At 37.5% G+C, this 25983-nt stretch overlaps 2 protein-coding genes across 2 annotated transcripts; both read left to right on the top strand.

Annotated features, from left to right (window-relative positions):
* The first annotated feature begins 1491 nt into the window (after positions 1–1491).
* ntf3 (neurotrophin 3) lies at positions 1492–19192 on the top strand. Its single transcript, XM_079398934.1, has 2 exons — positions 1492–1652; positions 15822–19192. The coding sequence occupies exons 1-2, from the start codon at positions 1635–1637 to the stop codon at positions 16587–16589; spliced, it is 786 nt and encodes a 261-aa protein (XP_079255060.1). The 5' UTR covers positions 1492–1634; the 3' UTR covers positions 16590–19192.
* Positions 19193–21154: 1962 nt separating this feature from the next.
* Positions 21155–25633, top strand: LOC306858344 (uncharacterized protein; the record flags this gene model as incomplete). The annotated part of the gene is made up of 5 exons (XM_079398842.1): positions 21155–21196; positions 21347–21469; positions 21577–21645; positions 25028–25120; positions 25544–25633. 5 exons carry the CDS (start codon positions 21155–21157, stop codon positions 25631–25633), a joined length of 417 nt encoding a protein of 138 aa, XP_079254968.1.
* Between the last annotated feature and the right edge of the window lie 350 nt (positions 25634–25983).

Here is a 25983-nt window from a genome sequence, read left to right as displayed (position 1 = left end):
TCATTAAGGAAGATTAGTCCTGACTGAGACACGTGACAGCATTATAAACCTTTATTTTGGTTAAAAACATCTCTCTTTGACACTTACACTCAAATCTGATGTTCCATAGCCTTTCAAAAAGAGGAAGAAACACAAAAAAATCACCTTTTACCAGGAAGTTCACATCAAGTATTAACAGGTAAGTGCACTTTTTTAGCTCCTGGGTGTCTTGCTAAAACATTGGGATTTGCACAAGGGTTGACGGTTTTTAAGGTTATTTTACTGCTCTAGGGAGACACACTGCATTTACGGGTCAAAAAAGTTAAGACTAGGAAGTTAGACATGCAAGTATTTCATTTTCTAGTTTAAACTATGAATGTGGATCACCTAGTGACCATGACAGTCCAGAGCAAAAAAAGAAACAAAAAATAAAGAAAGATGAAAATGACAAGATATGGGAGGGACTGTCTTACATTCTTGTATTTGCATTGATTGTCCCAGTGTGTCTGTTGCTCTGCAAAGGTTAAGATGGTTTATTGGGTCTCTCAAGATACTTATATGTCATCTTTGAAATGTTCAAGACATCATCCTACACAAACATCTCCAACAAAGAGTCAACTAACATTAGAAAAGGGTAGATTATAGAGGACTGATGATTGTTTCCTGTCCCACCTGCCCTGTCCATTGTAAAATCACTTGCATTCTCAATCTACTTTTATAATTTGCTTATACTATGACAACTTCAACTTATTTCAATGACTGAGTCACACCAAATATCCATGAGCTCAAACTGTGCATTCATTTTGCAACATTTTTATTCCATTTGGCAGCCATAGCTAGTTATTAGGATCTTTCAAATAAGTTTTAACAGAGCAGATGAGAAAGTATGCCATTTATTTCTCTTCGTAGGAGGTTTCTTTTGCCACCCAACAAATATGAACAATAAAACCTATAATCAGCAGCAGTAACAGGCTGTTTTGCCAAATTTCTGTCATATAGATCTTCATAGGAGACATATAAATAATTTATTACAAAAAAGGATCTTGATTGGAATCTATGGTTCCATGCAGAACCTTTAACATCCATGGAACCTTTCAAGGGTCTTTATAGTGGAAGTAGATAAGTAAGAAACACTAAAACAGAAAGGTTCTTTGGGAGAACCAAAATGGTTCTATGGCATCACTGCAAAAACCCACTTTAGAATATTTATTTTCTAAGAATGTAGATAAATTCAAATCAATATGAATATAATTCAAACAATTTTAATGCGTTGGATTTACACGCGTTTCCATTTAATGCTGAACTGGTCATTAGTTAATGTACAGTAATAAGCGTGTTAATGTTATTATTAAACTTATTAGACTTACAAATGCATGATTGACTAAGGAGAACGGCATCACTTTGGACTAAGCACAGCAACCCTATAAAAGCCATCTGTCCGTGCTGGATGTGCACAGGAGAGTAGAAGATTATGCTTGTTGAGAAAGAGAGAGAGCTAGAGAGAGAGAGAGAGAGAGAGAGATCTGCGCGCTGTACTCGCCAGTAAGACTCTCCGCACGCACAGCGCGCTTTCGAGCTGGAAACTTTCAAAAAAGGATTCGTTATAAACTCATCACCTTTATGTCGGCACTGCTGAATGTTTCCTCACCGATGCTATGGTTACCTTTATTACGGTATGTATCTTTATAAACTTTGTTTATTCGAACTGCTTCCATGGGTCGTTCGATGGCAATCTGGAAGGCTCTTGGCACGGTTGCGCATTTGCTCTTGTTCTCCAGGACGTTTTTCTGTGCGATTAATCATTGAAAAGTTCACGCAGCCAATATTTGCTCGTAAAACAATACGTTTTCTGGGAGAAACAAGTGCGTAATTTACAATATTGCATATAAACATTAGCGTTAATGTGTCTGAGGAACTTTCTGCGCATTTGTGTATTTGGGAAGAATGTGAACTGCTCATAGCCTCGGGCTGAACTGAAAACCAGTACGGGCAAATTCACTTATCTTTCAAAGTGCTCTTCTTCTCTTTATGCACAAAACAATAGATTGCCAAGAAAACTCTTTTTTTTTTTGCGAGGTCTTCTAACTATACATTGAGCGGTCTAGATCTGTCTCTAACTACAAAAGGTTCAAATGCAGTAATTTGAAAAGTCGCTCGACTTTAACTGATAAAACAACATAACTTAAATGCAAGACTTTAAAATAGACTTAGATGTTGTTTAAACGCTTTGCTCTTGGGTCTTTCCTCCGAGAGCTGGCTGAGATTGGCAGACAATCCCTAAAATAGATAATCCACATAAATCTGTGCTGGAGATGCCAGTGCTGTCGAAGCCCTGAAGTTTTTCGGTGGGTTAAAGTTATTGCTCTTCCTGTTCATCAGCTGGAAGTTGCATGCATATTCCCCCCCCCCACACACTTGTGTTTTGATAGTCCTGTCTGTGTGCGTTTCTGCTTATGTTTGCTGTGTGTGTCGAGGGAAATCTTGTGCAGACATGCTCCTGAAACAAGCATCTGTCAAATAAAGGATTCGACATGAGGCACCCACTGACAGGGAGGCTAAAGGGTTAATGCAAATAACTTAGATTTACTGGTGAACATGTGTCAAAAGAAATATGGGACCTGACCGCGGTGAACCTATTGCACTATTTGAGGACTTTTCTCTAATCTGAAGTCATTATAGAGATTAATAAATCACACAAAATTGGAATTTCATGCTATTTTGATAACTTGTAAAGAAAAGTATTTATTTTATTCTGAGTAAAAATTGAAGTACAAGTTTCTTTAGTAAGTGTATGTGAATAAATACACAACAGATTATAAAAAAAAAATCTAAATAAAATTTTCTAAATTTCAATTATATCTATTTGCAGAATACCATCTTAACTAGGCCTGGTGACATTGCACACCTCGTACACAATAGGTGTTTTAGCTAACAGGATAACCAATTCACTTATGTGATTTTCTCCATTATTGTGGCTTTGAAACACTACCAGGCTCTAGTTTGAGTTCATCTGTGTAGTGGCTCGGAAAACTGTAGTGGTAAATGTTCAGCCAGGTGCAGTGCATCCTTATTTTTCTGGGAAACTATCTGTCACTTTAAAATGGGAACAGCAAAAAATGTTGGCTGGCCATCAGAGAATCTCATCAACTTTATCATGGGTCACTTATGTACCCAAAAACTGTCTCTTTTTTTGGTCACTATGTTTAAACTGTGGGAAATTCACAACGGTGACCATATATGGATCGTCTCATTATAGAATACTTTATGTATGCCAAATCATGCAGATAGATAGAGCAGGAAATTATATTTTTCATCTTGATAAACGTGGCTCGGCTGTTTTCATATTTCATAAAGCATGCTTCGCTAACAGGTTACAAAGTCTAAGCTGTCGGTACACTTCACTGACAGACCCATCGTCAAAATGACAGATGGCAGCCAGGCTGAAATACATAATTTATCTAGGCCAGGTTCAAAGAAATGAAGCACTTAATAACTATTCATTTTCTTAGTAACTCTTCATTTTGCACACTATCGATTATTGTACAGAAAACAAAACCTATTATAGCTAATGATAGTGCAACAATACTGCACAGCTTAACAGCGCAGAATTTGTAATAGTGTTTACCTTATCAGCGCAGCATTGATATTGTGTGACATGATACACGGAAGTATGGCATGCTGGGTATTGTAATACATTCATACTTGTGATTTTACTTGTGCTTTTAAGTGGCTAAAAGAGCAAATGCTTTACCAGAATTTGACTGTGCATTTCCATACGTGGCTATAGTTTTGCTAATAGTGAGAATCCTAAGCAGAGCATCCATCTTTATTGCAAAGAGAGATATTGCTTCAGATAAATCATAAAAAGAAACAATACGAATAGTCCAAATAAATCTCCAACAAGGTAATTAGTCATTTGTGCCAGAAATGTTCAATCCAGCTCACAAAAATATATTTTAGGAACAATCTGGGGGAAAAAAATGTTCTCTGAATGTTCAAAACATTCAGTTTTTTTAAATGCATTTGTTCTTTCTTATACGAACATTCCATTTGATCATTTTGCAAACATGATCAGAATGTTACTTTTGAATGTTCTCTGAACATTCTAAACATTCTTTATATCTGAACATTCCTTTTTTGAATATTATTAAACACCATATAACTTTTGACAAACATTCTATTAACGATACTGGAAGAATATTTGTTCATAACATTGCCAGGATGTTTTGAGAATGTTAGCTGGGAAGATGGTGTTTGATATGCTATGGTTGCTGTCTAAACAGCATTTAAAACATACACTCCTCACAATATCCATATTAAAACCACACACTTCCCACAATATCCATATTTGGATATTGTAGTCAGGAGCTAATTTGTGTGCGCGTGTGTGTTTGGTTTTTACCATGAAACCTATACTTGAGTTAATAAAATTTGAAATAGGTACAAAATAAGACCCATTTTTCTTAAAAATAAATTTGGACTTGTTTGAAAACACGTTTTGTGTGCCTGAATACCCAGAATACTTCAGTTTCTCCAAAAGGCTTCTAGCATTTGTTCTGGAAGTGCCGTGAGTTGATATGCATTAAACATGAAGCCGTGGTAGAAATATCAACCCTTCTGAGTGGGAAGTGGCTACACCTTTTGTAGTTTGTATCCTTGACAAAGTGTTGCTGTCAGCTGCCAAACACCCATCTATCACATTACATTCGAACAACCAACATGATCATGTTACAAACTCCAAGATGTGTTAATTACACTAACTGTTGTGTTTGGCAGTGCCATGTCAAACAGAGAGCTTGTTCTGTGTTTATTATTCTATAAAAGTAACGTTAACGACTCCCAGACTTCACACTGATAGTCTAAAATCATTTTTATAGCACCATGCTTTAATGAAGACACCTGACTTTAACATTTTGCTACTTTTAATTGCATTAAATTCAGCAGTCAGCAGAAAAATCACTAGTTTTTATGCTATGGAAGACCATTTGTTGGAAGAAAATGATGTAATAAAAACTTTTAGTGGTGTCATATTCACTCAAATAGTGTCAAAACAGGAAAGAATTGGCAGTCAAAATTTGATAGGCACATTTTTCGCTTTTGTCCTATTAGTTTAGACCATTCAGTGCATTGGCTGATGATCAGCACTTACAAGTTGGAATGCAATTAACGGAAGGCCATTTGTTTGAACGAAATATTCTAAAGAACTAATATTTTTCTGTTAAATCCTAGGTAACAGGGAATGTTGTGACCGCTTTTACTAACATTTTTAAAAAGTTATAGAACAAAAAGTTATAGAGCATTCTTATATCTTTTTTAATATGTAATATTTGTTCTTATAACAAACAAAATTCTCAGGGACGTCCTTATAATGTTATTTATTCTTGATGAAGGTTCTCAAAATGTTGAGAGAAAACATGCTTAGAATATTAAATATAACATTCAAATAACATTTTCGGAACACTACCAGGAAGATATCCTGAAGAATTTGGGAAACAGAGAAGTTCTGGGGCACCATTGACTTCCATTAGAATTAATTTTTTTCCTACTATGGAAGTCAATGGTGCCCCAAAACAGCCTGGTTACAAACTTTCTTCAAAATATCTTCCTTTGTGTTCAGCAGAACAAAGAAATTCATACAGGTTTGGAACTACTTGAGGGTGAGCAAATGATGACAGAATTTTCATTTTTGGGTGAATTATCCCTTTAATAGAACGTTGTGAGAAACGTTTTAGGAACCTTTAAATTATTATCTAATTCCGACAAGAAAGCTGGACATTTTAACGTTCTTAGAATATTTAGATACTTTACATTAGAGCAACTTCAAAACAATGATCCCGCAATGTTTTTATAACCTAAATTTCTTACCTGGGATGCTGCTTGTGAGACCAAGATGATAACTAGAACAACATTTTTAAATCTTAAGGAATTTAGCCCTTTAATGATGTTATAATTGCTCTTATAATGCCAAAAATTAAGGCATTGGCTGCCAAAATTTGACATTTTTCATTTTTATCATATTAACTTACACTTGTCATATACCCTTCAGTGTGTTGGCCGATAATCAGAACTTACCAAAAACACATGCCGATTGAATGAAGTGTGCTGAAGAGAGGCGTTGACACAAGCTGCCAAACAGCTGCAATGCGTCCCCTACACTGAACGCTCAGTGAACAACTCACGTCACGAGGCACTGAAAATATGACATGCTAAGCTAGCCTACTTTGTAAAAACGCTGCATGTGCTCATGTGTATGTACTTTGAGCTGACAGTTTACACAGCTTGTCTAGTTTTCTGAAAACCTTTGACAAAACTCACCAATAAATCATAAAAGCTAAAACGTGTGTCTTCTGAACTTAATATGCAAAGTTAGTCTGCATCTGCATATGTTTGCTTGATTGTAATGAATGCCACTTGAAGGGTTTTCAAACACTGCAGGTCACGTCTTACATCTCAAAAACATTCAGAACCAAGCCGAGATGAATCCAGATGGAAGTTAGTACAGGGTGCTGGGTGGATGGAGAGTGTCCAGACAGGGGAGGGGGGGTCTATTTTTCGTTCTTTTAGGGGAACATCTGGAGGTAATTGGACAGCATTAGGGTTTAGACGCTCTTCTTTGAAAATCCTGGGTGGATTTCTTCCGCTGAATCCATCAACTTGGGTAGCTCTTCTGAAACACAAGAAATATGTACGTTCATAGTGTCATGTCCTGTTGATAGATACCATAAGATAGCATGCCATTTTGCATGATGCTTTCAACGTGCCAGTGCATTGCTAACAGACTATTTTATGGCTTTTACCTTTTTTATATTGTATTCTCCCTCTCATTGTACTATTTCTATTTCTCCAGTGACATGTATGCACGTTTCAATCTCAAACAATATAGCTAAACAGTTCATAGTGTGCCTGAATGGAAAACTCTTTGATTCAGTATCTTCCCAAAACTAAAATCTAACTTCATGTGACTGAAGTATACAAAGTGTATCAGTATCTGTTAGCTCGATTGATTGTCTTGCTGTTCTGTAGTAGGACATATGGCACTCCTCTCAAGATTACAAACCCAGTCTGACAGAAAATAACCCTAAGAATGGGAAACTGGTTGTGGATTTACCGTAAGGTATAATCAGTGTTGGGGAAAGTTACTTTTAAAAGTAATACATTACAATACTGCATTGCTCCCTAAAAAAGTTACTTAGTTACTTTTTATGGAAAGTAACGCATTACATTACATTTGCATTACTTTTACTCACCTGAGTTGAGCATGCTAACAAAAAATAAATTAATAACAATAACACTCTTATTGCAGCAATAAATACACACACACAAATGTGATGCTTATAGTCATTTTTGCATGTTTGGTTGAATTGGACCGTCAAAGGTAAGCAGTGAGATTAAATACATAAAGGCCTGGTTTCATAGACAGGATTTAGCCTAAACCAGGATTAGGCCATAGTTTAATTAGGACATTTAAGTAATTTTTATAAACATGCCTTAGAAAAAAGCATTACTAGTGTGCATCTTAAGATAAAACAAAGGCACTGACATGTTTTAAGATCAGTCAGTGCAAGTTTCTTTCAGTTGAAACAGCTCAGATTTACATTTTAGACTAGGACTAGGTTTAAGCCATGTCTGTAAAACTGGGGGAAAGTATATTTGTGCTATTTAACAGATTTAATTACTGCAGATTTGCATTCATTTCGTTGTTTTTATTCATTTCTAGAAATACTGAATCTGTTTTTGAGCAAGTGTGATGAGTAGATGCATGTTCACATTTAGTCTAGAACTACAATAACCATCATGTTTACACAGCGCAGACAACGCCTCTACAATTTCTCACAACAAGAGGTCTCAATCAATAAATCTATTTGAAAAGGTACCTTAGATATTTAGTTGTAAATTTAAAAGGAACGCATTAAAAATGACTTGGAAAAAGTAATCCAATTACGTAAGTCAAGTTAGTTGTATTTCACTACACCCAACACTGTGTTTAATCATATATTCAGCTGTCTAAATGGATTCATCAGAAAAGAAACGTATATTTGCTGTAAATACGTCAATATGTTAATACAAACTGGCCATTGAGTGGATTAGTCAGTGAATGCTAAAACAGTCCAGTTCATGTTGAGCGTTCAACTCCAATATCTGTGTTATCCAAGCATACTAGACTGAACGGTGTGTTAAATGGTGCATTGGTTGGTGTGAAGGCTGTTGCTAATCTCAGGCCAATCCTCTAGGAGTTAAAAGCTCAGGGAGTTGTAAGCCTCCTTGGCCAGTCTTAGATGATGTGCGTAGGAGGTGAAGAAGCCCTGATGTCGAGGCCACTGACACAGTGCTGTGAGAGATTAACACCTGTCATACATGAACATGCTATTCTGTAGGTTTGAACTTCAAGTGTAATCGAAAACAAGACAGAATTATGCATGTAATTGATTGTTATTTGTTATATATCACAGCTGTCTGATGGAAAGGTTTGCTGTTGGGAGAACAGGTATGCTGTGCAAAGTCAAAGTAACAAAACTCATTTTTATTCAGACTTCTAGTGACCTTTTGGTTGCTGTTTTAAATATTAAGGAAACCACAAGTGTTTATAAGGATTAATCCCGAGGCAAGTGCCGAGCTGGGCATCGAGTGTCCTAAACCAGTTAAAGGACATCAAGGACCAGATTTTGATGCCTAATGCTCCCGTGTCCTGAAATAAAGGTTCACTGAGTGTGCTGTTGTATGCAGTTTAATATTATGTCATTATAAAATATTGGCTTGATAGCCAGGACCTTTGTTTTCCACTGAAAAGTGAAGCAGCTACCAGTAGGCCCATAGCTGGTAAGGTCACAGGACTCAGGTTATATAAAAAGTAATTCCTTTTTGCAGAGATCAAACTGATTGCGGAGGACAGTTTTTGTGAGAGTCACTTGTAAGTGAAAAGGAATTTCTTGATGTAGTTTCTGAGGCGATGGACTTGTGAGCTCCTAAACAATGCTTGCTTGTTTAGCATTTAGTCAAGGAATCTTGTTGGGCTGTTATCTATTGCCGTCACTGTATATATTTTAGCTGATGAGGAGCAGCGCTAGAGTAAAAAGGACCCAGGGTGATTTAAAAACAATATCCCTCTGATTCGCTGAAGATCAGTCCACTCCTAGAGCAAATTTTGAATCTGTCCAAACCTGGCATACAATGTGATAACATGAAATATGCTGAATGTGTTACATAATTTGTATTGCCCAAAGTCATGTCGATGTGCCATTCATGCAAACATAGGTATCAGCAGTGCACAACAATTAAGTCTTGGCAAAAATGGAAAAACAGCTGAATGTTTGAGCTTGCACTGTACCTGCCCACCAGGTACTTGATGCCACATGAAAAGTATTATCTTGTCCTGGACTTTTCATAATTGTTAAAAGTCCACAGACAGCTTTTCTCTTCTCTGACCTCATTTAAATGGATTGGGGCATCAACAAATTTGGGCATTCCTAAGAAATCAACCAAGAGTCCATTAACTGCCCTCTCAGCTGACTAGGCCAATCACATGAACTTAAAGTGTCATTCCAGGCGCTTAAAACAGCCTGGTGTGGTTTGGCTGGGAGGTTGTGAGTGGAACTGCCACCAAGGGAAATGGTGAAAATCATTCACCACTTAAAATCATCCATCCTTTCATGTCATGCTCAATTTGGGTCAGACATAAGAGTTTTTGTAGGGAGTGATTTATCCCACTGGTGGGCCTGTAGCAGACAGCGTTTTTAACCAAGAATGTTACCAAATGCCAAAATAGCTTAGCATATACTGTGATTTCAGCATGAAGTGCATTGAGGACTCACAATTCACTTGTTTTTCTCCAGTTTAATTGTATTAAGGGATTCATTGCTGCCCTCTGTGAGTTTGGGCACTTTAGTAAGTTTGGCTTTTGCTTTGTTATTTCTATTGTTTATAATGAACAATGTTGTAACCCTCTTTAAATATCCTTTGGAATTCTGTAACAATATATATATATATATATATATATATATATATATATATATATATATATATATATTATTTTATCAGAAAATTATATATTGTCTGTTATTGTGCATTAATCATATCCAACAAAATGACTTAGAAAACAGCCTTAAATATGTTGACATGCTACTTAATTGTCTTGAAAAAATATAATTACACTTAGTTTACCAGTAATAGAGCATATATCATTATGCAACAAAATAGTAACGTAACTATGTGAAAGTGATGGCAGGAAATGCTTTTTGCTCTCGTTTTACTCTCTTTTTAATAAGGGAAATATCATTGCAAACTCATGATGTTTTTGCAATATATATATTTATATAAAGCACCATAAAAGTGGTCCAAGAGTCTTCTGAAGTCATCCACTATATGTGACCGTGGACCACAAAACCAGTCATAAGGGTACATTTTTCTAAATTGAGATTTATACATCACATGAAAGCTCAATAAATAAGCTTTCCATTGATATATGGTTTGTTATGATAGGACAATATTTGGCCGAGATACAGATATTTGAAATGTGGAATCTGAGGGTGCGAAAAAATCAAATTATGATAAAATCGACTTTAAAGTTGTCCAAATTAAGTTCTTAGCAATGCATATTACTAATCAAAAATGAAGTTTTGATATATTTACAGTAGGAAATGTACAAAATATATTCATAGAACATGATCTTTATTTAATTTCCTAATGATTTCTGGCAATAAAAAATTTTTTTTTGACCCATACAATGTATTTTTAGCTATTGCTATTAAGCCAGCGACTTAAGACTGGTTTTGTGGTCAAGGATCACATATGAGGAATATTTAACAAAATTCATTCAAAACCTTTCTATCTGCTGCAACTCTTGATTTTCTTTCTCGCCAGCACAAATCTGTACTGGTGCAAGATTTTAAACGGCTTCAATTTTGGTTAGATCCTCACACATATTGCATGACTTCAGAAAAGTTAGAATATAACGTACAAGACATAAGGTCAGGTTCTTGGGTGCTTTTTTGTGTTTTTGGAGCCATTATTGCATGCTGTAAACAGCTGTATCAAGATTCTTCAAATGTCTCCTTTTTGTGTTTCACTGGAAAAAAACCCCATCATATTTATGTTAAAATTTGTTGCAGTGAACTAAAGCCAAATGCTCATATACAGCTAGCAGGGAGATTTACACTGAATGAAAGTGTGAGCAATTTCATATTAGCATTAGCATACTGCAACGTTTTACATAGAAATGGTGAAGCACTGTATCTCAGGCTGAGCTGCAATCATTTGTGATGTTAGAAGAATCTCCCCCTACCAATCCTTTTTGGCACCTTCCTGAAGACAAACGTTTAAGCTGCTGTTCATCCAGGAAGACACATGAATGCACATCTGTGCTCCTGTGAGACGTGAACTTCCTGCATTTATGCAACATGACAGAGCAAGGCACATAAAGAAATATGTCAGAGTCTTCGAGATTTTAAACGCGTGTTTGAGAGGAAAGCTTTCGGAAAGGCCCTCTGCATGGATCAGACCCTAAACTCTTGTTAGTTTAGCGAGGGATCGCATTAAGCCGTGCTTCCTAGAAGGTCTCCGACAATGTTTGCAGCACATGAAGAAACACAGCTAAGTATTTGAGAGCAGTTAAGAGGATGCGAAGGATTATCTATACAAACATGGTCGAACCAGATTCAAGTGCATTCTCTCACATCATTTGTTGTGTTATAAATTACGCTTCAAGGGAAGCAAGTTGACTTTAACGCGACCGAGTTGCTCATTATAGGCCATTTTTGCAGCTTAATGTAGAAGAACCCTTTTAAAAGCTTACTGGACGTATACAAACATAGCCAAGCATTTGATCGCACTTAAGAGGATGAAAAAGATTATCTGTTCAACCCTGGTCTGGAGCTCCAAGTAAATTTCCACCCCGTGTTCCCCTGAATGAGCCCAAATGGTGAGAGTAATTGACATTCATTCCAGTATCTTGTGCTTTTGTACACTTTTCCCCGGAGGCTATGCATTTATGGGGTATGAGACGCAAAATTGTGTCCACAAAGACGAAGCATTTCAAATTGATGTTTTCTGTTCTCAATTTAGGTGCACATGGGAATGTTTCACAATTTGAAATAGTTCACTGCAAATGCATATAAACACTACAACAAAATCGTAATCAATACACATACATTCTCACAGGCTCTCTGGGATAGTCACGAAATGTTTTTATGCAATGTTTTTTTTTTAATCTTTTGGTGCTGCTCACGTGGCAGTAAAAATGACTGAATTTATTTATTTAAATTTTTTCCGATTTTTTTTTTTCCATTTAAATCTAATTAATGTATTAAATTTTTGTATTTTTATGGGATTTATGGTCCTAAATTACATGAATGGAATAGTTAACTAAAAAATTGTAAAAAAAAGAAAAGAAAAAAAAAAGTGAAACAAAAACATTTATTATTATGAAAAATGCTCAGAAATACGTTTTTAAAAATGTTAGTTGAAATGTAAGTTTTACAAAACATGTTTTAGTTGTTAGCATAATTAGCATCTTTAGTTTTGTTCCAAATTTGAGGTTGATATTTCAAAAAATAAAATCTGTAAGATTTTGTTAGGGCGCAGTACCAAACGTTTCCACGAGATGAAATAAGTGAAGTGAAGTGACATACTGCCAAGTATGGTGATCCATACTCGGAATTCGTGCTCTGCATTTAACCCATCCAACGTGCACACACACAGCAGTGAACACACACACACCGTGAACACACACCCGGAGCAGTGAACACACACACACCGTGAACACACACCCGGAGCAGTGAACACACACACACCGTGAACACACACCCGGAGCAGTGAACACACACACACCGTGAACACACACCCGGAGCAGTGGGCAGCCATTTATGCTGCGGCGCCCGGGGAGCAGTTGGGGGTTCGGTGCCTTGCTCAAGGGCACCTCAGTCGTGGTATTGAGTGTGGAGAGAGCGCTGGACATTCACTCCCCCCACCTACAATCCCTGCCGGCCCGAGACTCGAACCCGCAACCTTTGGATTAGGAGTCCGACTCTCTAACCATTAGGCCATGACTTCCCCCATAAATACAGTTACAGTTATTTTTAACGGAGTAAATATTTTTTAATTTAGTGTGTGTGTGTGTGTGTGTATTAGCAAACGCCAACACGTGAAAATATATATGAATATATATATATATATATATATATATATACAACCCCAAAAAAACTCTGTTGAAGGCTGTTATGGTTAAATAAAGTGTATTTTATTTTGAACAAACATGCATAAAAACAGTTTAATTGCAGGGATTTTGCATTTTTGGCCTTATTTTGATTCTTAACAGATTTAGAGAATTTAGTGCAAATTTGATCCCTTTGTGTCTTGCTATATGCCCTGCAAATGTAAATTGGATTTGGTTTATCAAATTTAGCTTATTAGCACACCTTGGAATTAAGATGATTCCCTTGCAAAATTCTTTACTACAGATTATATATTTAGAACAATTATTCAGTCACAACTTCAGTAATGTGGTTGTTGTGCACTCAGCAACTGCACAGGCATAAAAAATGAATCTGTAAAGGCAATAAAACTGAGTAATTTTCTACACCACTGCCTGCAAGGTGACTTTGTTGTGCCGTCCCTCTTTTGAAGCACCAATGTTTAATTGCAGGCATCACCCCTGCCAAAAAGCAAAATTAGTGATGCTTATTGACCGATAATGAGGACGGAGTGATTAACAGTCTCCTCTGAGCGCCGTGGGTCTGATTCACACTCCCTCATTCGCCTGTCCCTTACAGACATCAAGATTTCAATCTCTTAAACAACAAAGGTCAGTGTTGATAGTGCACGCAGACAATTGGCTGCAAATTTGTGACATCAATGACAAATTAGATAATCTTCTGTAAAATCCAGGTGAACTAATCTGAACTCAGTGTCAAATGATAAAAGATCAAACATTCCTATAGAACAAGAGGTCTTTTGTGTTTGTTTCCGTCACCAAAGTCTAATTTAAAACCAATCGATTATGTAACAAACCAAGCATCCCATGACACTATCAACCACCATGGCAAGACCTCCCAAACCCTGCAGTCCTTCGAAGGCAAGACATGTGGTTCTGAAAAGATATAGAAACACCCGGGGCAGCTTAAAAATTAGGAAGCACACTGGATATTTATTTTCATCAGATACTGATGCCAAATGGTCCTCTGATGAAGCAGCTGTAACCCTTGACTGTCTGCAACACGTCTGTCTTTGTGCATCAGTGTCATCATTAGACCTCAGTTCCAAAGTTGCACTTTGCACTGCAGTCTATAGTTTAGTGTCACTTTACTCTAGGTTTGACGCAGTGGCTCACATTCTCTCGTTAAATCAGTTTGATTTCAGGTGATCACAGAACGCACAATCGAGACGCTGCTCTGAAAGAAAACCTGAAAACAACAAGTCAGTTTCTGGTTATTCAGGTAGACCGGAGAAGGAATGTGTACTTTTACTGATGTCTAGTTAGGAGTTTTGAAAAATAATTGGTATCCTTGTCATACCAGGAAAGTGACGTATCTGATAATTACCAAGTGAGGCCTGCTGCTCGCATGCTGTTGAAAAGAAAATCGAAAGGCTGTTAACTGTAATTGTTAGTATTAAAATAACCACACAAGATTATGGCAGGCCACAACTCTTACCTTATTTAGCATGAAACTCTGCACTGAATATCACCAACAACTCACAGGGGACAGACCTTCTTGAAGCAATGTGGAAAAAGGCAATATTGTGTTAAAAGAACACAGTAGTTCACCCAAAATTGAAAAATATATATTTTTTTTGTGAGACATAAAATGAAATAGAGATGAAATAGTAACACACTATAAAAGTGGTATCCTGTAATTGTTACCTTAAAGAGCTATTTCTGTTTTATGTAACCCATAAAATGTAGTTTTGTTGGTATAAATTATATTTAGGTGGATTCACTGATATTGAATATTGTTTTTGACTTGAACAAAAGCAGTTAATTTAGATTTTACCATTTTTAGGTTACCTTTTTTCAGTGCAATTAGCATTACATTTGTTAAAGTATTTGTTAATCTTTATTAACGTTAGCTCAGGTCTATTACATAATAGTAACAGATGCATTTTTATTTTAATAATTTATTGGAAGCGTTTTCCATTGTATTTTTCATTTTCATTCACTGCTAATGTAGTGAACAGCAACTGTTACCAGAGAAATCAAGAAATGTGCTGGCAGTTTTTCCATGCTTTTACAAATAATCCTTCAAGAGGACCCCAAAGAACTATAAAGTATCATAAAAGTCTCATAAAAGTTGACTTGTACGCTGCATGTTTTAAGTGTGTGAAGAACAAATCGAAATATAAGTGGTTCTTGAAAAGCTCTAGTCCCTATTAATTATAATTGCATGGAAAAAAATGCAAGTACAGAAATAAAAGTTATAAAGGTGAATAAGTGATTTTTATTTTTTCTTGAATCCAGTTTAAATAACCTTTTATACCACCGCGATATGGTGTGCTCTAATGATGCTCCAATGATTTAGCAGACTTTTGTGCTGCTTTTGTGGTTTCTGTTTCATGATATTACGAACAGAACGTACAGCGTGCCAAATGGATGTGCCAGGCACTCAAATAAATATGCCAAAAGGGAGGCCCTACAAACACGCTCATGTGCATGTCACTGCAGGCCATCTTTTACCGCACACCCATTAACTATGTGCCTCTATGGCATTCAGTTACGCTGGAGAAGTGCCACCAATAATTGTCATGCAATAATGAGCTTCATGAGAATTCGGTGCTGTCGCAGGGCCAAAAAAAAGAGAAAGTTTATTGCTTTTTTTGATACCATGCTTATAAAACTGCCTTCTGTTTCTCCACAGATCTTACAGGTGAATCTAGTGATGTCCATCTTGCTGTACGTGATGTTCCTCACGTACCTCTATGGTATCTCAGCCTCTACGATGGACAAGCAGCGGCCCACGCAGGACCCCATCAACACACTCATCATAAAGCTCCTGCAGGCTGACATCAGCCGCAGCCGACAGAAGCAGGACGACGCGCTGCCTTCCTCCACCTTAAACCCGCCCGCAGTGACGGACTACAAGGAGAACATCAGCGACCAGTCCGTAACGGACATCTCCACGGAGCTTCTGCGTCAGCACAAACGTTACAACTCGCCTCGAGTGCTTCTCAGCGACCGACCTCCTCTGCAACCGCCACCGCTCTACCTCATGGACGACTTTGTCAGCAACCAGGACGACAGCGGTGCCAACAAGACACGGCAGAAGCGGAACACCGAGCACAAGAGCTACAGGGGCGAGTTTTCAGTGTGTGACAGCATCAGCCTGTGGGTGACGGACAGGACCACGGCTGTGGACATTAAGGGACAAGTGGTCACGATTTTGGGGACTGTCAATGCAGGACGCACAAATATCAAGCAGTACTTTTGGGAGACGAGATGTAACACAGGCAGGTCCCAAAAGGGCAGCTGTCGGGGTATTGACGAGAAGCACTGGAACTCACAGTGCAAAACCTCGCAGACTTTTGTGCGTGCTCTCACTCAGGTTGAATCGATGGTGGGTTGGCGCTGGATACGAATAGACACCTCGTGCGTCTGCGCACTCTCACGCAAACACCGCAGGACGTGAAAAACACTGCAGCGACTTCTCCACTGTCTTTTTTATGTTCACTGGGGGCCAGGGCTGTAAATATATAAATATAAATTATTATTTAAGTTATATGGAATGCATATAGTTTATACATGTCTATGTATAATGTATAAATATACTTGTTATTTATTTAAGTTGTTTGCAAAGAAAAATCTATAAAAAAAAAAAAAAAAGACTAACGATAACATGCAATGCCGCTAAGCTACAGGAGATTTGCATGCTGAATTGTGCCTTGCTCACGTATTAGAGTCAGAGGACATGTCACTCCACTAGACCTGGACCTTGGGAACAGTTGCAATGGAAAACACAGATCACTCAATATCATATTAACTTCAGTATTGTTCATGAAAACCAGTTTTTCTACTGAAACAGGCTGCCAGTATATCATCTTCGTGTCTGGGAAAACGAATCACAGTTGGGATGTTGTCGTGTTTTGTATGGAAATGTGTAAACATACAGTATATGTGTATCAAAACTGCATGAAATACCTAAGAAATATATATTTTTCTAAGCACTCCTATTAGTGGTTTATAGACGCAGAGACTTGTGCAGAGAGTCAATCCTAGCAGAACATATGGACCAAACAGTGACGGTTTAGTGTTCAACAATCTGGGCAGTATTTTGATTCTAGATGGCCTTCTGAAAGTGTTTAACATCATTTTAGAAATTGCCTTTGGCGCATTCCAACATAGCCGCAATAAAGTGGGAATGACAGCAACCAAGTATTAGCTATGAAAGGTCCATTGATGAAATTATTGCTCACCATTGTGTAGTTCAGTAGCCATGAAGAAGCTCCTCAGCAAATGAAGGAGCAAAGACTCCTCCCACTAGCCATGCCCTTTTCTGAAGTCCCACCCAGTCTACCAGAAACCACCAGAAATAAGCTTACTGCATTTGTAGTCTCTTTTCGACCACCTGCCATGATCAGTAGCAACTTGACCACCTTAAAGACCGAAGCCAGCACGCATAAGAGCAGCATGTAAACAAAATGGGCCATCGCTAATGACACTGTAGTCTTACACAGAGGTAAAGCTGCCTTAAAACGATGAGCATACGTGCAGAGCTGGGATTTGGACACGTAATCTCCCCCTTAAGAGGGTTTCCCTCTTGTCAGACTCATCTTAGGAGATAAGCATTTCGCCAGTGTGCTGCGGCTAAAAAAAGGCCTGCTGTGTTTTCCCGCTGTACGTTTATATAAAGACACTTGCTCAGTCGCTAGTCATGAGACACACAATGTGTCAGCCTCTTCAACAAATTAACGTTTTGTACTCCACATTAAATATGATATACCCAAGACAACACGTTTGGCAGCAAAGCATATCGGAGCATATAGGCAGCATTTGCGGTCATTTGAAGAGCTTTTTAAAAGGCCAGGCAGCTGCGGCTCGGCTTTTGTTCAGGCTTATCTTTGTGACGCATGACCCAGGTCACCTCTGATTGGACAAGCCGTCCAAGTGTCCACAAGAATCCAAAATACACCTCCTACATATCATATTTACTTTTGTGCCGGCATATAAAACTTGCAGGATAAGCTAGGATGGGGTCCAAACCTATTACTGCATCAAGTGAAGTGCCAAGTCTTTGTCCTCCAAGGTCCGAACATAAAGCTTTATTAGCGTGAAATCGTATTATAATGTGGCTATAAAAGGATCAGTATAAAATATAGTTTTATTGCTTTTTAATGTTTCACGGGTTGCTGGATAAAGGCACTTTTAAACAAGCAAAAGTTTTCACTTTTTTTTGTGGCTGACGACTCTGTTTGTGACCTGATATTCAGTGCTAGTATTGGATGTGAGGTTGTGAAAGAGAGAAACATGGTGTCGGCTCAGATTCGAAACAGAACCGCAGACCACCAAGGATACAACACACCTTTTTCGATCTCTGATTATGTCCCGCTTCAGTATGGCCCTCTGCGGAAAAACAGGATAAAAGCTGAACACAGGAACTCTGTTTTCCAAGGATGCTGTTGGGGATTGGCCCACACAGTTGTCCAAATGTAACACACATTATTACACTGGAACATGAGGATCCCTAAATCATTTTGACTTCTTGGATCACATTCACTGAAACATTCCCCTGTATTTTACGCTGTCTTGAAGAGCCCTGCTGGTGTCATGCATACTGTGTAGGATTCTTGCTGCTTTAAACCAATACAACTGACCTTATAATGGACCAATGACCATTGCTGAAACCCAAGGACAAGGATTCTTTTATGCTGAAATAAACCTGTGCCAAAACACACCAAACTCTATTTAAGGACTACATGCTTCTTAATAATATTCAGACATGAAAGTTATCTCTGAGAAAAAGACAAATCCCTATTTTAGTAAAGAAGAAAAACTTGTTTGCTATAAGGTCATTGTTTAGTGAAGTAGTTTGTTTTGGCTGTACCCATAACCCATTCTTTGTATTTTTATTTTTTTGAAATAGAGACTTTTCCCATAATGGAAATGTTTCTCGAAATGTCTTTCTTGTGCTGATACTTGAAGGAGCGCTGTTTATCTGGCCTACAACATCCTCCTCTTTTCGCTGCAAGAGCAGTCTGTGTGAGATTTGTCTGAATAAAGGTTTTTTTTAATCTTCTTGCTGATTACATCCTTTTGGGAATCTATGTGAATATTGTCATCTGTAGGGTTTATTGTCGCTGTTTGTATGTTAAACATTTCAATCACAGATTACCGGAAAAGAACCCAAGAACCTTTCCCACCCCTTAATCATGAGATGATCTGTGTGTTTCTAATCAAACATTGATGGTCTCTTCAGAACCTGAGGAACCATGGGAAGGCGCATAGGACTAAACAACCTTCAGAGACCTATAAATACATTTGTTTGCCAGAGCCCACAGGAAGAAAATAGCTCTGGGCAGTGGTTAATTATCATATAATCCGCTTGCCGTGTGTTCTTAAGAGCAAAGCCTGAGACGGAGTGATCCTGAAAAATCACTGCTGAAAAAGAGTTAAATGAGGTGAAAGGACAAGCAAATGAGGCTAACAAATGCTAGTGTTTGTTTACATGTCCAAATCAGAGCAGACAATATTGTGAGAGTAATTGTGATTACAGTGACCTTATTTGACCATTTGGACAAGGCTTACTTTTTAAAAATGTGGGAATTTTCTTGCATTAGATAAAAAAGAAAGGGGCATCTGAGCTCAAACAATAATGGCTTTTAATTAGCTGGTATTCTGATGCTTTTTAGTAGATGTTTGAAGTAATTTCTCCTCAAAATCACACAAGTGTAGTTCATCGTGTTAATTGTGGATATTGTCAAACTTTTTTGTCTTTTTCAAAACTGTATCTACTTGTTTATAGTTTAAAATCTAAAAACTACTTGTTGTAGGTGAGAACAAAATGAAATTTAACTAAATTGATTGCTTAATAATGAGCTAAAATTTTATTTGTTATATAATTTTACAACCATAAAACTTTGATTTTATGCTATTGTCTTCTTTATTAATGTGAGGCAGCATTGAAATAATCTGCAATAATCTGAACACAAAAGAAGATATTTTGAAGAATGTTTGAACTGTTTTTGTTCACACGGTGAAAGTCAACAAATAACATTGCACTGAAGTACAAGTCTCCAAGTACTTTTTTAAATGAATAAACTCATGTTTCAGGATTTAAAAGTTCAAAGTGATGGTTTCAAGCCTTGACCTTCACACCTAAACCACAGCCCCTCTGAAGGCTATGGTGGTTAAAACTAGTAAAACAATCCAAATCCCTTTCCTCTGGCTAAAATATGCAACCTATATACCTCTCCACAACAGACACCTTTATCATATACATTCCTGGTTCGGTTTGCTGCTCACGTCTCTGGTTTCTGCTAAAGTGCCTGTCTGTGGTGTCACACCACCCACTTTATGTCAAACACATCTCCATCAAATACAGCGTTTGAACCCTATATGCATTCCAGAAGATCCAATGACATCACCAAAAACAACTCTGACCTCTGTGTTTTTCTGCAGGTTGATTGCACTGTCCATTCACACTGACCTGCGATCAGTCTTATGGTTTCTTCATTATGGCATGAGATAGAGTGGCTGATTGTCAATCAGTATGGAACAAAACCGCGTTCAGAAGTGTGAAGGAAAGATATTGTCATGGGACAATTCAATTAATCACTAGTGAAGGGACAGTGGGTTTTATTAACACCAGTGTGTTTGTTTTAGCAGCCCTGTGTAGAAATAACTATGATGTCTTTTGTATGCCGTCAGAGTATATTACCATTTGCATGAGGTTTACCAGCGCAGAGAGCAAACGAAAGGAGAACACAAAGAAACTGGAAGCTTTTCAGTCCAGGTGAGCTAGAAGAGATATTCTCATCCAATTGAATTTCACAAAATTATGCAGTTATACTAAATCAGGACACAGAAGGAGATAAACTAGCATTCCTGCTTACGTTTGTGCAGTAATTGTGTTTAAGATGTCGTGAAAATGGGCTGGTGGTTGTAACAAAAATTTTTTTAGAGAGCACATGATACAAAATGAACTTAAAGTTAATTTGACTGTGAAAAATTTGACTTTTCTGCTTATTTATTTTTAGGATGGCTCATGCAAAGAGGTTTTCTCAAATCCCCATGTCAAAGGTTTTATGTTTCTATTGCAACTTTTTTATGCATGTTTTATTTATTAGGATATAATTGACAGAATCATTTAAAACCTTCAGCAAAACTGCTAAAATTACTTGGAAAATTTAAAAAAGGCTCATCATGTGCATTGTCTTACTATCCACTCAGTGCATGCGAGATCTTTGTAAAGAGGAAGATTACACTTTCTTAAACAGTTTTGGGAAGCAGGATGAGAGTCTGGAGGACAGCACAGGTCTGGAGAGCGAATGTCAGGAAAAGCAAGAAGAAAGGGTAAACGTGTTTACTACTTCCATCTCGTAAACCTCCAGAAGTCCAGAAGTTTATTAATGCATACCGACTTTCATTGCACATCTCAGCTGTTTTCTCTGTTCCTCTAGATCCGGCGTCGACAGGAGCTCGAGCAGCTGGAACGAGAAAAGCAATATGAGACAGAGGAGCAGCAGAAGGTATGTTGATTAACATCAAAAAGTCACCGAAGGGCTATCGCTGCGGTCTGCAGAGATAACACTAATTATATCTGTCTCCACAGCTTGAGTCTGTCCAGGGACGACAGACCTGCTTCATCAGACTTAGATTGTCAGGCTAATTGTGCTTGATTGCATTACGTCTGCATTGTTCCTAACTTTGGCTGCTCATGCAGTGACCTCTGTATTGCATGGCCAGGTTACGCAGGTAAAGATACTAATGCAAGAATTTCTGCTTAAAAGTATTTTAAAAATAGAACTTTGGTAGTCTATTCCACAAACCTATTGAGTTTTTTTTATGGCCATCAACCATCTGACTGACATGTCAAAACATATCACAGAGAATGCATGGTTTTATCTAGTATTAAGGAGTGTGGGAAATAGATGATTCAACAAAAATACACAGTCTGTGTGCAAAATAACTTGACGCCAGATTCCAAGAACATTTGAACAGAAAACACTGGGACAAATCTTTGGAAAATGTACAATTTGTGTCCATCCAAACTAATACTGATTATTTCGGGAAGAAACACAAAGGGGACTATACAGCTCAGCTTGTCAGCATCTACTTTTCATGCTACTAAGTAACTCACATTTAGCTAATATCAAACTTAAGTTACAAAAGCCATAAACAAAGCTTATACTTGCAATTATATACTGCAAATATTGTTTATGATGTAAGTACCTTTGAAGTAATTCTTATGCTAAATTAATAAATATCAATGTTTCTGTTTCTGGGGTTCTCAGAAGCTTAAGCCATCGTAGTTGGGTTAACCTTTACATTGATGTACAGAAGATACAACAAATATAATTTTTGCATTCACATTTGCCCAAATAGCAAAAAAAAGAAAAAAATCCACGAAAGGATTTTAATGAACAGCATTTCCTCTTAAAAAGAGGAATAACAAGAGATTGATTTTGTTGACCAGAAGATAGAAAGATGTCAAATATTCCATCATTCTCTTTGGTCGTTGTATTAGAAACACTCACGCAGCAGCGTTAACAAATTTTTTGAACATGAAAGTATTTAAATGTATATTCAATTTTTCAAAACTGAAAACTTACCAAAAAAACAAAAATATGTGTGAAAACATAATGCAACCCAAGCTTGCAATTTTACACACATGTACTCGTTTTACAAGAAATCTGTGTTCAGAAATCCCATCAGATGATGACTTTTATACTCCTGAAGTGTTTCCAGTTTTGTGTGCCATATGCATCAGACATTTATCCAAAAGTATGTGGGTGTGAGGTCTGAGGCTGAGACTAATTCAGTATTATTCATCAGCTTTATCGTTTTGCTCAGGAGCTAAATACCTCCTCCACCTTTTGTGCAAGGTCAGGACTTGGTCTTCTGATATTGCTCATTGAATTAGACTCCTTTATCCTGAATTACGTTGTTACATTATGTTGTTACATTGTTATATTGTCATTAAGAACATTAATGATATCTGCTACATTTATGTTGGTTCTGTTTATCCTAAGGGGGTTATTGCTGCTCTCCCTGCTCTTATGCATGCTAGACTGCATAGATAATCAGGGAGTTTTTGCCCAGAACAGAACAATAAAGCCAATCCAAACTGTATGCTAATTAGTAAATCATCCTTGACAATAGTGATCCTGACAGAACTAAGACTTCAAATGCAAGATGCAATGGTTGACCACATGCTACCGTTTAGCTGATAGTAGAACGCTTAGGGAGTGTGTTTGTGTAAGTTGATGAACCCCCAGCTGCACATGGTCTGCTGCCAGTGAAGTCCAAGACTAACAGCCAAGTGTGAGGTCACTGAAGGACAGCCGTGTTGTTGTTGTCCACTTGGCTGCGGTCATAAATTCAACAGCTTGAGGAATTCCTGCAACGCCTAACTCAGGGCTCGCTTAAGAAGAAACCCCTATGGGATCAATTCAAAAAAGTGTAATTGCTCTTCCTTTCTTAGTCGAGTCAGCCGTATAGCCTTAAGCTCTGCCTTTTTAATTTCTAAAGGCTACAAACTGACAGTCCACCACTCTCACTTCCTTCCTCTCCAGCTGCTCGAACTCTCCCAGGGAGTTTCCAGGTTTGCAGCGCGTCCGTCCTCTGATTAATGTACAGGAGGGTCAGGGAGAAGTGCTTACTCTTGTTTCCCATGTGCGTACTATTTGATCCTGTTATCATTCATAACCTACATCCCCCAAACCACAGATCTCATCAGATAAACCCTGTGTGTTTGTGAGTGTGTGTTTTTGGGAGAGAACAGTCTGTGACTGTTTCAATCCTCTGAGGGAAAAGGTGTTACAGTCAGTTTTTTCTCTTATTAGTATGAATAGAAGACAATGTGTTTGAACATCTTCCATATGTTGAGTACAGCTACGTTTACTGCCTGGCCTATAGCTGTGATCATCACTTTAGAGACGGGAAGTAGCACCCACAGAATATCTGGCTGAGCCTGTATAGGTCAAAGGTTAAGCCCAGCCTCATTCCTTCAGTCCTACATCAGGGTCTGCCTCACCAGATCGGCCTTCAGACACACAGGCTTGTTTCTAAGTAATAAGGAGTGAAAAATAAATAGTTGTGTAATTTTTGCTGAAGATCAAACCGAGTTTATTCTTTGAGGTCTATTATGCAACCCTGTATCTCAAAAAAATAAAAATAAAAAAAATAAAATCTGCAGATTTGCATAAATACCTAATATTACCTAATTTGATGATTCTGTTAAAAAAATTCCACATAATAACAAAGATTTTTGGCATTTTATAAATATATATATGCAGCAGAAAACATCTGGGTCAGGTTTGGATTTTTTTTTTCTGTCACTGGCGATAATTCTAACCTTGAAATCAGAATTAGGCATTAAAATTGTCTTCAGAAGCATTCATACATGTGAAAATTGGCAAAAAATTTAATACATATGTCTTTGTGGCAGTTTTTCTGTGATTATTAAGAAACCATCCTGATATTGAGTCTGATTAACATATAAATGACTAATCAGTAATTAGCAACATGGAACACCCCAATTAATGTTAAGAGGTTAAACAATCATAACAGAGGTTTTGAATATTATCTTAACAGTATAGTAGAACAAATAGGTAGTTTATTTCCCTGGGACAAAGATGATGGGAAAATGGTTACATAAGGCTAAAAATCCTTGACTAACATTATAAGTGGACAGCAGAGTATAAAAAGAAAATGCTACATAAACACAGCTCCCTTAATGTTATTTATGAAATTAATGGTTTCATAACAACAGCCTAATGTTATTACAAAGCTGCATGTTCCTCTTTCAATAGGCCCACAATTACACTCTTGTTTTCAGTATTTCTTAGTAATCAAAACCCTTTTGAGAACTATGAACATGCTGTGTGTTTGTATTTTTGTCTGTGAAAGGAGAAAGACAAGCAGTGGAAAAGTCATGTGGCCGAGCTGGCGGTCCAACGCAAGGCCATCCGTGCAAAACTAGACAGACTACGAGAATTTAGGGTCAGGTTTGACTGGACACACATGCCGATACACCAACACACATATGTAGAAACCCTACTATTGTTCCCAGGTACAGATGTGAGGCCCAAAAGCAGTATGACTGAATGTGACCAGATGTCGAATGTATCTAATGCAAAGTATGCTAACCAATACCATACCCGCCTGACTTGCAGCAATGGACAGGCACAGATTACATCTACAGACAACAAAAAACTCATGAAATTTTCATAACATGTTATACAAATTCCAAGTTTTAAAAAGAAACACTATTGCAACACATTGACTAAAGGAGAAAATGGTCCGTGGAAGTGGGCAAACTGCAAGGCATGTCCGCTTGAGATCTTCAAGCTTATAGGAAGTTCACTTACAATATATCTTCAAAAATCATCGTAGACATTAATGCATCTCTGTTTTCATTTCCAGGACTTTCAGAAGAAAGTTGTGCTTCAGGATTTGGGTCTGGATCCAGGTTCTGCAAATGAATCCGTCAAGCACCTTTTGATGAGACTGTAACTTGGTTTACTAGTAAATAATGAAATAATCAAAGAAATTTATCATTGAATCACTTGCTCATCGATGAATCCTCTGCAGTGAATGGGTGCCGTCAGAATGAGAGACCAAACAGCTGACAAAAACATCACAATGATCCACAAGTAATCCAGTCCATCATCTTGTGAAGTGAAAAAAGCTGCGGGTTTTAACTTCAAAACATTGCTTCTGGCTAAATATGTCCATAATATTGCTTTTATCAAGTGAAAAGTTGTCTTGTCTGAATCAGGAGAGAAATATGCACAGATCAAGCAACATTTACAAGAGAATACGGTTCTAAATAAATATGTGAGTAGATTTTATTATGATGTTAT

Source organism: Barbus barbus, assembly GCF_936440315.1.
Source record: "Barbus barbus genome assembly, chromosome: 39".
Lineage (NCBI taxonomy): Eukaryota > Metazoa > Chordata > Actinopteri > Cypriniformes > Cyprinidae > Barbus > Barbus barbus.
This window is presented reverse-complemented; position numbering and strand designations above follow the sequence as displayed.